The 14,979-nt window shown below is 39.6% G+C and overlaps 1 protein-coding gene across 6 annotated transcripts in view; it reads left to right on the forward strand.

Moving 5' to 3' along the window:
- PHLPP2 (PH domain and leucine rich repeat protein phosphatase 2) overlaps positions 1–14,979 on the forward strand; it is a 78,584-nt gene that overhangs the window by 3,916 nt on the left and 59,689 nt on the right. For 3 of the 6 annotated variants that reach the window (XM_034940624.3, XM_034940627.3, XM_034940626.3), the window contains exon 2: positions 5,216–5,505. The exons of 2 other annotated variants lie outside the window; for them this stretch is intronic. In XM_034940624.3, coding sequence (XP_034796515.1) covers positions 5,216–5,505 — 290 coding nt within the window. Of the gene's footprint in view, positions 1–5,215; positions 5,506–14,979 lie in introns of those variants that run through there. One more of the 6 variants, XM_055100248.2, reaches the window with a different exon arrangement.

Raw genomic sequence — 14,979 nt, forward strand, 5'->3', positions numbered from 1 at the left:
GCAACAGCGAGACTCCGTCTCAAAAAAAAAAAAAAAAAAAAAAAATTAGCTGGGCATGGTGTTGTGCATCTGTAATCCCAGCTACTCAGGAGCCTGAGGCAGGAAAATCGCTTGAACCCGCGCGGTGGAGGTTGCAGTGAGCCGAGATCGTGCCACGGCACTCCAGCCTGGGCAACAGAGGGAGATGCTGTCTCCAAAAAAACAAACAAACGAAAGTGTAAAATTGAAGCAGTGGGTACTTAATTCATGGCTTACCCTCAAGACTTTTGCCTTCTAGAAAGATTTTTTTTTTTTTTTTTAAGACGGAGTCTCCTTGTGTCACCCAGGCCCATAGCTTATAGAAGATATGAAGTTACAACTAATGTCGGTGTGTGTCATGAGATTCTTTTTTTTTTTTTCAAGAATAGTTTTGGGTGTTGAGCAAAGTATGTATAAACAATTAATGCCAAAAAATTAAAAAAGTTTTTTTTAGAGACATAGCCTCATTGTGTAGCCCACGCTGGAGTGCAGTGGCGTGATCTCCGCTCACTGCAGTCTCCACCTCCTGTGTTCAAGCGATTCTCATGCCTCAGCCTCCAGGGTAGCTGGGATTACAGGCATGCGTGCCACCACCCCCGGGTAATTGTTCTGTATTTTTAATAGAGACGGGGTTTCGCTACGTTGGCCAGGCTGGTCTCGAGCTCCTGACCTCAGGTGATCCTGCCCGCCTCAGCCTCCCAAAGTGCTGGGATTACAGGCATGAGCCACTGCGCCCGGCTAGAAAGATCTTTAAATCTAAAATACGCTCTTTGTATACTTGTTTGATGTAAGAGGTAATTGTCATTGTGTTCCCTTTCAAATAAATTTGTGATAACAATTCTATAAGAGTAAGGGGAAAATAGTTTTCTCAACCTAGCAATTCCAGTAGAATGGTGATTCTAAAAGTTGAAAGCACCTCAGAGGACCGTGTCATCTGCAGTCCTGGCTCCTAGGAAGGTTTTTCCAGCAGTTAACTGATGTGTTAAGCAGTGGAGCAAGACATTGTTGAGAAGAAGGAAGCAGTAGGCAATTCAGCAGTGGCTAATAACAGCTAAACAGTCCATCTAGATTGTTGCTGTAAGCCTTTGCTTTGCTTAATATCCAGGCCTTTTAAGTGCCCATCGGTCAGGTTTAAGAGAATGATATATACTGAAGTTGTAACTTAGCAGTTTATCTTCTTAGGGCGGAATGTATCATGTAGACAGGAGATAGATCCTTTGAGGTAAATGATGACCAACAGCGTGTATATTTTGTTGTTGTTGTTTTAATCTTTATTTTATTTTAATTTTTTTCGAGACGCGGTTTCACTATGTTGCCCAGGCTGGTCTTGAACCCCTGACCTCAAGTGATCCTCCCTCCTTGGCCTCCTGAAGTGCTGGGATTACAGGCATGTGTTTTTTTTTTTTTTTTTTGAGATAGAGTCTTGCACTGTCACCCAGGCTGGATTGCAGTGGCGCAATCTCGGCTCACTGTGGCCTCCGCCTCCCAGGTTCAAGTGATTTCCTTGCCTCAGCCTCCCAAGTATTTGGGATTTCAGGCGTGCACCACCACGCCCAGCTAATGTTTTTGTATTTTTAGTAGAGACGGGGTTTCACTATGTTGGCCAGGCTGGTCTCGAACTCCTGACCTCGTGATCCGCCTGCCTTGGCCTCCCAAAGTGCTGGGATTACAGGTGTGAGCCACCGCGCCCGGCCGCATATATGTTTTGATAATGTAAAGTTCCTTAAGGAATTTATAATCTAAGGTAAATATATATGCACTAAAAATGACTGTTAAAAATCCTCACAGAAGAAAAATCAGTCCTGGTGTGGTGGCTCATGCTTGTAATCCCAGCACTTTGGGAGGCCCAAGCAGGAGGATTGCTTGAGTCCAGAAATTCAGGACCAGCCTGGGCAACATAGCAAGACTCCATCTCTTAAAAACATACAAAAAATTAGCTGCGTGTGGTGGCATGTGCATGTAGTCCCAGCTACTCTGAAGGCTGAGGCTTTAGGATCACTTGAGGTCAGGAGTTCGAAGCTGCAGTGGGCTATGATCACGCCACTGTAGTCCAGGCTGGGTGACAGAGCGAGATCGTGTCTCAAAACAAACAAAACTTCCTGGGGTCTTCCTTGACTTTTCTAAGATTTAGAAGGTCAGTGGACCATTATTTGACCTTAGAAAGTTTTTCTGAAGACAACTTTTTTGTTTGTGTGCAACAGTGTCTGCTTACTCTTTTTTCTCCACTGAGTAGAGAATGCGGAGCTTTGTATAAATATTGCTATACTATATGGGATACTGTTTTCAGATGGTCCAGTTAATCTTTCCCAAAGATTAAAAAATGAGGAGTATTTAAAATTTAACAGTATTTACCTACTAAATTTTTAACTATTAGCAGTATTTGACTATTCAGTGGTTAAAATTACTTAGTAGTACAAATACGATGGTCCCTATGTTTATGCAGTAAGCCCTTAAAAGCCCTTTCATTCTGAGATGTTCAGCTTTGAGAAAATGCATTTGATGAGAAAACTAGTTCTCACTTGTAGCAGGGATTTATCCTACTTCTCTAAAGTTAGATTCAATAATCCTCATGGTTTTGAATAGCAATGCCTAAATCCCCAAGATCTGCAAAATGATCAGTTTTCCTGAGTTCTAAATTTAAACAATAAAGCCATTCTTACTCTTGTTTTTCTTTTTTCCCACATAGAAATACCTGCTAACTTTTCATTCCTCTTTCTCTGACATCTTTAGAAATGTATTACCCTCAAATATTTAATCTTAGTAATTATAAAAATAGTATTTGCTGTATTTATAGGTATTTCTATTTTCCAATGAGGAATACTACTGAAAGTATTTTATTTACTCCCATTCACTTTGCAGCTGCTGCAAAGATATAGGATTCTCCATAGAAATGGGAATTTTTCCCCCCAAGTTTGTTCAGCTTCTTGCCAGAGCTAATTGGACTAAGGTACAGATTGGGAATAGGTTTCTGTGATGTCAGCTGAGTTCTACAAACACTTCTGTGTCACCCAGGTGTTAACATGCTAGAAATGGAGAAGAGGAAGAAATATCAAATAAATAAATAAAACCCATCGTCATCGATGTAGTATTAGAGGTGTACTCAAGGTGAAGAAGTTCTTAATTCTGTCTAGATAATTCATTAATTCTGTCTAGTAAAAATGTCTGGTAGTCATTAATTCTGTCTAGGGAGAATGAGGATAGGAGATATGGAAGGCTCCATAGAGAAAGTGATGCCTAAGTAGGATTTTGAAGAATAACTTGTCATATGGATGAGGTGGAGAAGGACATTTCAGACAGGCCACAGAATTGTGGTGTACTTGGTGTGTTTGGAGAGCTGCAAGTAGTTGGAGGTGATTGAAACATGGAGTAAAGGGCAGTAGTAGGGAACGAAGCTGGAGAGGTATGGCTGCAGAAATGTCAGTGGAAATTTCTTTTTTATCAAAAAGAACAGAAATAGCCCATCATAAAAATAGAGCAGGCAAATGCTGATCTTTAGAAACTTGTTATATTACCTGTAGAAATTGTTTTTGCTTTGAGATAACTTTGCAATATATGAATTTCACATACCTAAATTATCAAATGCGACATTAATTTTTTTTGAAACAGGGCAGGAATGGAAAGTATATTTGTGCAGTATTGTGTTGATACTACACTTGGCTTATTTGGGATGTAAAGCAAAGGGTTAGGACCCTAGAGAAACACACATTTTCATAAGGAGACGTGTACAAAAATGTTTATTGCTGGATTGTTTCTAGCAGTGAAAAATTGGAAGCAAACTAAATGCTGTCAACAGGAGAGTGGATAAAGTTTGGTGTATTTGTATAAGGGAATATTATTCAAATGAATGAACTGGGTATATTAACACAGTTGTATCTCTAAAGCAGTATTGAACTAAATAAAATTACAGGGTGAAACATAAGTATTGTTAAGGATTAGATGAAGTTTAAATTACATAAGACAATACTGTGTATGGTTTATAGATAAAAGTTTTTTTTTGTTTTTTTTTTGAGACAGAGTCTCTGTTGCCCAGACTGGAGTGCAGTGGCACAATCTCGGCTCACTGCAATCTCTGCCTCCTGGGTTCAAGTGATTCTCCTACCTCAGCCTCCCAAGTAGCTGGGATTACAGGCACGTGCCACCACACTCGGCTAATTTTTTTTTTTTTTTTTTTTTTTGCATTTTTAGTGGAGACGGGGCTTTACCATGTTGGCCAAGCTGGTCTCGAATTCTTGACCTCAAATGATCCCTCACCTGGGCCTCCTAAAGTGTTGGGATTACAGGTGTGAGCCACCTTGCCCAGCCTAAAGTTTCTTTTTTTTTGAGATGGAGTCTTGCTCTGTCACCCAGGCTGGAGTGCAGTGGCGCTGCCTTGGCTCACTGAAACCTCTGCCTCCCAGGTTCAAGCAATCTTCACACCTCAGCCTCCCAGGTAGCTAGGATTACAGGCGTGTGCCACCACAGCTGGCTAATTTTTTTGTATTTTTTAGTAGAGATAGGGTTTCACCATGCTGGCCAGGCTGGTCTCGAATTCCTGACCTCAGGTGATCCGCCAGCCTTGGCCTCCCAAAGTGCTGGGATTACACATGTGAGCCACTGTGCCCAGGCAAAATATTAAAATTTCTATTTTTGAGAGACAAGGTCTCGCTCTGTCACCCAGATAGGGTTGCAGTGGCACAATCACGGCTCACTGCAACCTCAATCTCCCGGGTTCAATCTGTTCTCCAACTCAATCTGTTCTCCACCCTCAAGTAGCTGGGACTACAGGCGTGTGCCACCATGCCTGGCTAATATATATTAAAAAATTTCTTTTGTAGAGATGGGATGTTGCCATCTTACCTAGGCTAGCTTGAACTCCTGGCCTCAAGCAGTCCTCTTACCTTGGCCTCCCAAAGTGCTGGGATTACAGGCCTGAGCCACTGCAACCCGCTGTTTTGTTATTCTTGACACGTTTCTGAAAACACAAGAAAAAGAGAGGGTCAACGAAGATGATGGATGGAAACACAGACAGCAGTAAAGAAAATTAAGTTATCTGAGTTATTACGAATGAGCATGACAGGTGTGAAGTGCTCCACAAAAAGAGGGGATACTTGAGCAGAATGTTGGGGAATATAAAGTAGAGAGAGGTGGGGTGAGGACTGAAATGTCTAATTCAGTCAGATGTTCTAGCTAACGATTTCTTTCTCTTGATATTTTTTAGAGAAATATGAAACGCAATGGGAGCAGAAATTGTTTGAATAGGAGAAGTAGGTTTGGTTCTCGAGAAAGAGACTGGCTAAGAGAAGATGTAAAGAGAGGCTGTGTTTACCTTTATGGAGCAGACACTACCACTGCCACTACAACCACCACCACCTCCTCTTCCTCTTCCTCCTCCTCCTCTTCCTCTGACTTACATCTCGTCCTTTGCACTGTAGAGACACCAGCATCAGAAATATGTGCTGGAGAGGGAAGAGAAAGTCTTTATTTACAGCTTCATGGAGACCTGGTCAGGTGAGGTCTCAGTTTTACCACTCTAATTCTACCGTAATATAAATAATAACGTGTTTCTGCTTAGAGCTGGACTTTAGGATTTTAATTCTGCCGGAACTGATGTTGATTACGGACTCACTGGGCTTCAAGATTTGTCCTTGGAAGGCTGACTTTATGAATCTTGAATTTAAAAACTATTGACCAAGGAAAATTTGAGAGTTCTTTGATTTGGAATACACCATAGGTCAGATATCTAAATTTAAAAATAAGTATTTTAAAAGTTAAATTTTTTTGGCTGGGCGCGGTGGCTCATGCCTATAATCCCAGCACTTGGGGAGGCTGAGGTGGGTGTATCACTTGAGGTCAGGAGTTCGAGACCAGCCTGGTCAACATGGCGAAACCCTGCTGCTACTAAAAATATAAAAATTAGCCAGGCATGGTAGTGCGCACCTGTAATCCCAGCTAGTCAGGAGGCTGAGATATGAGAATCTCTTGAACCTGGGAGACCGAGGTTGCGGTGAGCCGAGATGATGCCACTGCACTCCAGCCTGGGTGACAGCAAGATTCTGTCTCAAAAAAAAAAAAAAAAAAGAAAAGTTGTTGTTTTTTTTTTGAAAAGTGTAAATAGAATGAAATTTTTAAAAGGGTATAGAGTGAGAAGTACTTTTCTGTCCCTCATTCCCCAGCTACCCAGGCCTGTTCTTGATAGTTATTATCAGCTTCTTATGCACGCTAGGAATATTCTGTTAAATTATAAGCATGTATGTGCCCATGCGTGAGTATGTGTCTCTACATATATTATAAATTTTAAAACTCACGGTGCTGTATGCAACACATTATTGACTTAATATCTTTTAGAGATCTTTCCATGTTAAAATTTATATAGTTGTCGTTTATTTAATGGCTGCAGTAGTGTTCAATTTTGAGTCTACTATAATTTTAGCCAGTCTTCTATTAATGGACATTCAAGTTGTTACCAGTTTTTTGCTACTACAAGAAGTGCTGCAGTGAGTATCCATGTACCTGTGGTATCTCTCGTATGTGAGAGTCTGTATGATAAACTCCTAGAAGTGGAACTGCTGGGTCAAAGGATATTAGTATTTTTAATTTTCATAGTTACTGTCAAATTCTTCTTCATAGAGGTTATATTTCCATCAGAAATATGAAAGTATATCTATTTTCTCCTTACTTTCTCAAAAATATGTTAGTATTAAATTTTATGTATAAATAGAGACACATACACATGAATGAGCTCAGACTTGCTCGTAAATAGAAATGATTGTTAAAAGTTTTAAAATTAGAGAATCATAAAGTCAGCATTCCAACGACAAATCTTTTTCTAGGCCAAGTGACTTAGATTTCTGCAAATGTGAGAGGAATTTTGTTGTTTTGTTATTTTAATTTTCATTTCTCTTAATGAGCATATTTTCATGGGTTTAAAAGCCATTTGTGTGTTGAAAAATTTTTATGCAAATGTGAAGAAAATATTTTTATAATAGTCTTATACTATGCATGTGAACTCTTTGATTCAGCTTTTTAAAGAAAATCACTGTTAGTTCTTTGAATTAGTTGTCAAATAAGAGGTCTTTAAATGCCTGACCGTGATTTTTCTCCTTTCCGCATTTCCTATCATTGAAAAAGCGTCTTGAAACAGAATTCAAAGCTGTGGATTTAATACTGTTGAAAGTGAAAAGGAAGCTCCCACTTACACCTTCAAAGTGTGGTAATAATAGTAACACCTTTAGCTGAGCTAAAATTTGATGTCATTTTTAAAGTCTAAACTGAGATCTACTATGTGTTCCTTTTAGGATTTGGACTAATTCCTGAAAAAGTAGATTAGCATTTGAATGTTTTCCTTGTTCACCAGTTTACTACATTTGCTAAATCCATTTGTAAAACGAAAGGATCAGACTGGGTGATCCTTAGGCTTTTCTAAGTCTTAACACTGATTCTGATCTAATTTTATCAGGTGGAAAGCCTTGACCTATATTATATCTGGTAGTGATTGATTAACTTATTTAAGTATATGATGTATTCATTTGTATAGTAATGTTTATGTATACAAAGATATTAGAAATACGAAGAAAACCCCACTGGAATGGCTTGCTATTAGTAGTTGTGTAATTAGTTAAGAATCCGAATGTGATAGTTTATTTACTTATGTGTTTGTTTACTTATGTGCCCTGTAGCCTTCATCATTTATAATGAAATAGCCCTTTGAAGGTATAATTGATTAGAAAATAATGGAAGCACTATTGAACTGTGGTTTCAAAGAATGAATATATTTTCATTGCTGGAGTAGGAGCTTAATAACTTTTATCCAGCTAAGGATGATGATGATGGTAGATTTCAGCTAACATTAAGTGCTTTCATGTGTTGGTATGCTTAGTGCTTTATGCACATTTTCTCATTAAATCCTCACGATAACTCCAAGGGAGGTAGTATCGTTGCTTTTAGATGAGGAAGATTGAGGCCTTGAGAGACATTCAGTAACCTGCTCAAGGACAGGCAGGTACTGCCCTGCAGTTGGAATGCCTGAATCATTCAAGGTAGATGATGGACTTCTTTCTGAGTAAAGGCCAGCTGTGACAGGAACTGGCGCAGCAGCGACACTTCCTCAGTTTCGCTATTTAATCATGCTTATTTCAAGATTGTTTTTAGATCTGTTACTCAGCTGTTACTTGTTTATGATCAGTTTTACATTATCTAATCAAGGGAGTATTTTCTGCGTAAAAGCCCTTTGTCAGATAGTTGACAATCTAAGGCATTATCTTTTTAAGGTACTTTTTGCTGATTACTGAAGTATGTTCACCGAAGAAATTTTGGAAAATGAAAAAGCATAAAGAGAAATGATAATCAATGCTTATGCTTTATGTAAATTACCTCATTTAATCCTCACAACCATCTTGTGAGGTAGACACTGTCCCCATTTTATAAATGAAGAAAATAAGGTTTCACAGGGTTAAGCATCTCATCTAAGTGCAATCGGCTACTAAGTGGTAGAGCTGGAGTTTGAATCCTGGCATTCTTACACTACGTCTGTCTTCTGTATTGCCTCCCCATAGTAACATTATTTTTACCCAGATCTTTTTTCAATCCCACATACTTTTAAATATTTATGTATTTGGGCTCACATCGTATTCAGTTTTATATCCTGTCTCCTGTCTACTTAGTGGATCATCTTAATTTCTTTTTTTTTTTTTTTGAGACGGAGTTTCACTCTTGTTGCCCAGGCTGGAGTGCAGTGATGCGATCTCGGCTCACTGCAACCTCTGCCTCCTGGGTTCAAGCAATTCTCCTGCCTCAGCCTCCTGAGTTGCTGGGATTACAGGCATGAGCCACCACACTTGGCTAATTTTCTGTATTTTTAGTAGAGACGGGGTTTCTCCGTATTGGGCAACCTGGTCTCAAATTCCTGACCTCAGGTGATCTGCCCGCCTCGGCCTCCCAAAGCGCTGGGATTACAGGCATGAGCCACCGTGCCCGGCTGGATCATCTTAATTTCATGGTGTCATTAGAAATTCTTTAGACACCAGTTTTAATAGTTACAGAATATTCCTCTGTATGGATATACTATAAATTGAGACATAATATGCAGCAATGGTTTAGAGATTGGATTCTGGAATGAGAGTGTATGGGTTCAAATCCTGGCTTCGACAGTTACTATGCAGGATATATAATGCTCTGTGCTTCAGTGTAGTAATCTGTAAAATGGAAGATGATAATATTTACATTGTTGAGTTGTCATGAGGATTAAATTATAAATGATATGAAGATTAAATGAATTAATATTTGTAGTGCTGCTTAAACTGTCCACCTGTGGGGCTTGTTCAAGTACAGATTCTGATTCAGTAGGTTTAGGTGGAGCCTGAGAATGTACATTTCAATTAAGCTCCTAAGAGATGTGCTGTACTTCAGATAGCAATAAAGTACTTAGATTGATGTCTGGCACCTAACAAGTGCTCAATAAAGATGACCTATTTCAGTTGTCTGAAATCATGCAAGTCTTAGAATTGGTGTTGCATTGACTAAACCATTGCCCATGTATTGTCACAGTGCTGATTTCCCTAGGCTAGGTCCTGGGAATGGGATTACTGGGATTAAAATTACCCCACGTTTTCTCTGAGTTATTCATTACTACTTTATGTTTTTTTTAACCATGAGTTATCACTTGACTATAACTCAAGAATTACTAATTTATAGAATTTTAGCACTTGAGGAAACCTTAGAGAGATCATCTGGTGGTGCAACTAAATCTACCCTGTAACCCTCCCACCTTGCCATTTGGAAATAAGTGTGGGGACAGGGTTTTTTGGTTGTCATAACTGCTGGGAAGAGTTACAGAATTTAGGTGGCAAGGGCCAGAGAGACTTATTGAAATGTGTGTGTGCCAAGTGCAGTGGCTCAAGTCTGTAATCCTAGCACTTTGGGAGGCCAAGGCAGGAGGATTGCTTGGGCTCAGGAGTTCTAGATCAGCCTGGGCAACATGGTGAAGCCCCGTCGCTACCAAAAATATTAATATACAAAATTAGACAGGCATGGTGGTGCACACCTGTGGTTCCAGTGCGTGCACTTCTTGGGACGCTGAGGTAGGAGAATCGCTTGAGCCTGGGAGGCGGAGGTTGCAGTGAGCCAAGATTGCACCACTGCATTCCAGCATGGGCGACAGAGAGATCCTGTCTCAGAAAAAAAAGAAAAAGAAAAATGTGTGTGGGACAACCTTGTACAGCCAAGGATTTTCCTGCCCCAAAAGTCAGAAACTTCCCCATTAGGAATCACTGAGGCCATTTCCGTCGGTGAAAACAGACTCAGAGGGTTCAGGTTGAATGCACATTCCTGCAGCTGGCTGGTGATAGATTGGTCTTGTCTCTCAATCTGCTGCTACTTATAATTAAAATATTTGGCTTGTCTTTTCTATTGAACTGTTTCGAGTGATAAAAATGACTCACTAGTGAAGCTTAGTGTAATCATTGCCTCCTGTCTGAAAAGTTGTTAAGATCATTTGTGATAAAATGGATTGCCCTTTGGCTGATGGTCATATACTTTTATTCTTAGTCATCAAAATAACCAACTGTTTTTCTTTTTTTTTAATTTTTATTTTTTCATTAACCAGATGAGAAGAGAAACTAAGATTTCTAAATAGTCAGTAGCTATCTTTTAAAATTAGTTTAGAACCAATAGGGTGTGTATAACAGAAAATAGCACCCTTGGGATTTGGGATGCTGAGTTCTGATTCCCATTTGCTGAGTCACTAAAATTTTGTTTGCCATATTTTGAAATTATAAAGGTGGAATGAAACATCCTGTTTTAGGATACATACTGAACTGATTACCACTGAATAGGGGAAAGGGAGTTTTTTTTCCTACATGTTTTTGTGCTATTTAAAAATTTTAAAAGAATGCATTATATGTTACAAAATTGGAATATAGGTAAATAATTTTCTTTATTTTGAAACATTTTTTATCCATTTTAAAACTTCTGAAATCAGCATATATATTAGAGTTGATGGTAGGTTATAGTTTAATTGGCAGAATTTTTTAAAATTTATTTTTCTTTTTTTAAAAAAATAGAGATTGGATCATGCTATGTTGTCCAGGCCGAAGTACTGTGGCTATTCACAGGCCCTGTCATAACACACTACAACCTTGACCTCCTGGGCTCAAGTGATTCTTCTGTCTCAGCCTCCTGAGTAGCTGGGACTACAGGGGCACGCTACTGCATCTGGCTAGATTTTTCTTTTTTTTTTGTTTCTGAGATGGAGTCTCATTCTGTTGCCCAAGCTGGAGTGTGGTGGCACAATCTCAGCTCACTGCAACATCCGCTTCCTGGGTTCAAGCGATTCTCATGCCTCAGCCTCCCGAGTAGCTGGGACTACAGGCGCGCAACACCAGGCGCAGCTAATTTTTGTATTTTTAGTAGAGACGGGGTTTCACCATGTTGGCCAGGATGGTCTTGATCTCTTTGTCAGGGACATCCATGTGAAGAGACCACCAAACAGGCTTTGTGTGAGCAATAAAGCTTTTTAATCACATGGGTGCAGGCGGGCTGAGTCGGAAAAAGGAATCAGCAAAGGGAGATGGGGTGGGGCAGTTTTATAGGATTTGGGTAGGTAGTGGAAAATTACAGTCAACCTGCTCTTGCGGGCAGGGTTGGGGGTTACAAGATGCTCGGTGGAGGAGCTTCTGAGACTCATTGTCCAGGAGAAGGAATTTCACAAGGTAATGTCATCAGTTAAGGCAGGAGCCGGCCATTTTCACTTCTCTTGTGGTTCTTCAGTTGCCTCAGGCCATCTGGATGTGTACAGGCAGTCTTGGGCTCAGAGGCTTGACATTCCTGTCTTTTTATATTAATAAGAAACACAAAACAAAACAGTGGTGGAGTATTGGGATGGCAAAAATGTTTGGAGGTGGTATGGAGAGATAATGGGCGATGTTTCTCAGGGCAGGTTTAGGGGCGGCGTGGACACCTTAAAGAAAGGCTTTGACCTGGTGATTCACCCACTGCTGCTTCCCAAAGTGCTCGTATTACAGGTGTGAGCCACTGTGCCCTGCCGATTTTTCTTAATGGTTATTCTGACACCAGCTGGCTTGCTGTAATACAGGTCTGTCACTGACTGCCAGAGTTAGTGCAGAATTCACAAGTTAAAGGGCAAGGCCCCAGCAAGACTGCCCTTCAGACTCCAGCTGCACTTCTGACCAACTGTCTGCAAGGAAGAACTTGGCAGAACTGAGGAAGGTGCTATACTTACAATTACAGTTTTAGCTTGATGCAAATCAGCACCAGCCAACTGAAGAGACACATAGGGTGAGGTCTAGAAGAGTCCCAAATACAGAACTTTGTACCCTCTCCCAGTGGAATCAAGGCCTGTCACCCTCCTACCATATCGAACAGTTCATCAGCTAGGAAACTCCACTGGTGTTCAGTACAGTGTTTTTATTGGGGAATCATTATGAAGGCATGATTGGTTGAATCTTTGACCTCATGATTCAACTCAGTCTCCAGCCCCCTGTGCTACCCCACCCAGGTCAGGGTAGCTCAGAGCCCCAACCCTCTAATCACATGGTGGTTGGTCTTTTCTGGTGACCAGCCGCTGTCCTGAGTCTTCTCATCTCTTAGCATAAACTGGGGGGTGATCCAAGGGGGTCATGAATAACAAAGACACTCCTATTATTCAGGAAATGCTAAGGATTAGAGTCTCCTTCCAGGAACCAGGGACAAAGACCAGCTGTATTCTTTATTATTCAGCAGTGGTGCGTAAAAAATGGTGTATCTTTTAAATCATGATATATTGGACTTAATGAAATAATGGTAATTTTAAAACATAGCTTTTTTAGGTTTCTTGGTGTGAATAAGTTAACACATAAAGTGGTTTGAGCTCTCTTCTGCTTAATTTATTTTAACTATATATAAAATAATTTGGTTTTCCTAAAAAGAACCTAGGTTTTATGAAACCGACACAGGTTCCTACCCTGATGTCATTATGTACTAATTGTGTGACTCTGAATCTCATTTTTCTTATTTGCAAAATAGACATAGTTTTGTAATAATTAAACATTTTCAGCATAGTGTCAGGTATGAAATAAACATTTGTTGAAGTATCCCTATTGTTTCTATTTGTATTATTATCTATATTATTGATTTTAACATTTGCAGATTTTACCTTTATAGGCAGTCAAGGATTGAGTTTTAATCTGAATTTGATGTAGAACATGGTACTATACTTTGTTAGGGCCTTTGATTCCATGTGTTTGATTTTAATAGTGTATGGTTTGGCCCCCCCACTATTAACTAAAACTCTTGTGAAATGATACTTGGAATGAAATTTACTCTTCTTACATATATCTTAACTATAGGGACTGCTTAGAATAACTAATACAGAATGATACTACTCTTGGCTAAGCAGTATAATCTGCTGTTAACAGCATTGCTATGTCCGTTGGCTGGTTTGGAGAGAAATTACCATATGCATATATATTCAAATTTACATGGACTATAGTAGGTCTTACAAGCATTTGAAGCAAACCAAAACTGTTACTCCAAAACTATTGTCTCCTTAAAGCAGTAGTAGAAATAGTTCAAATGCTGAATAGAACTTTTTGTTGCCAGTATTACTTTCTCTCACACCTGTTTTGCAGTATATAATTTCCCTTTGATTGGTGAGAGATTTAACAAATAACTAATTACCAGACTCTTAAACTTTTGGAACTTTGAAACACAAAATTGAACTGTAAGCACATTATAGCATTTCCCTCCCCAATACTGTCTACTTTTTTCAGCAGAAGAGTTTAATGAGTAAATGGAATTAGTCCTTCATTTTACTTGTTTTTGTACTTCTTGAAATATTACTTGTTTACTTAGAAGAAAGAAAATACTTTCTTACGGTAGATATGTATAAGGAGGTCCGGGTGTGGTGGCTCATGCCTGTAATCCCAGCACTTTGGGAGGCCAAGGCGGGCAGATCACGAGGTCAGGGGTTTGAGAGCAGCCTGGCCAATATGATAAAACCCTGTCCCTACTAAAAATGCAAAAATTAGCTGGGCATGGTGGCGTGGGCCTGTAGTCCCAGCTACTCGGGAGGCTGAGGCAGAAGAATTGCTTGAACCTGGGAGGCAGGGGTTGCAGTGAGCCAAGATCGCACCACTGCACTCCAGCCTGGGCAACAGAGCGAGACTTCGGCTCAAAAAAAAGAAAAAGAAAAAGAAAAAAAAGACATGTGTAAGGAGGGTTTCCAAAATCTACAGAGCATTTTTAGGCCAGGAAATTTGGTTGTGTAAAATATGTCAGAATTAGGATGCTTCCATTTCTTTCAGTTTTCTAGAGAGAAATAGAAAAATTGAGCACTCGAGATTTAGCCTGAAAGTATAATTGTTTGTTGGTCCTGAATACGTGATCCTTATATGGAATTATAGTGTTTAAATACACTGAACTGTAGGGGTCAGGTAGAATTTGTATTATATTAGGAAGGTGCCTTAGATACCTCATAGACCCTTGATTTCTGAAATGCCCTGAAGATCATCTGGCCCCGTTTGATTCTTACAGGTGTTTCTTCTAAAATGTCTGTGACGGATGGCTCTCCAGGTCTCTCTGAACAGTTCTGAGAGGCAGTTCATTTCATGGTTGAGCATCTCTAATCGTTAAAATTCTTCCTCATGTTTAGCTTAAATCTACCTATGCACCTTCTCATTGTTCTGAGTCCCATTCTTTGGAGCAGTACAGAGTTAAGTCCAATCCGTCTCAACATTTGAAGATCTGTCTCTTTATATCCTTACTCTCCTTGTCTTCAAGTTAATCCTCCATCAGTTTATTCATATTATATGGTTAGTTGACCTCTCTCCAGGATGCAGTTTATTAAAAGTCCCCCTTAAAACGTGTCTTTCTCTCAGAAGAATTGCACCATTGTGCTGGGAAAATGCCTAACATTGTCATAGACAATGAGTTTTGTAAATTTTGGTTTTGTTTGGCTAGGGATTAATTGTAATTGATGTCTACATAATC

The sequence above is a fragment of the Pan paniscus genome, chromosome 18 (genome assembly GCF_029289425.2).
Source record: "Pan paniscus chromosome 18, NHGRI_mPanPan1-v2.0_pri, whole genome shotgun sequence".
In the NCBI taxonomy this organism is placed as follows: Eukaryota; Metazoa; Chordata; class Mammalia; order Primates; family Hominidae; genus Pan; species Pan paniscus.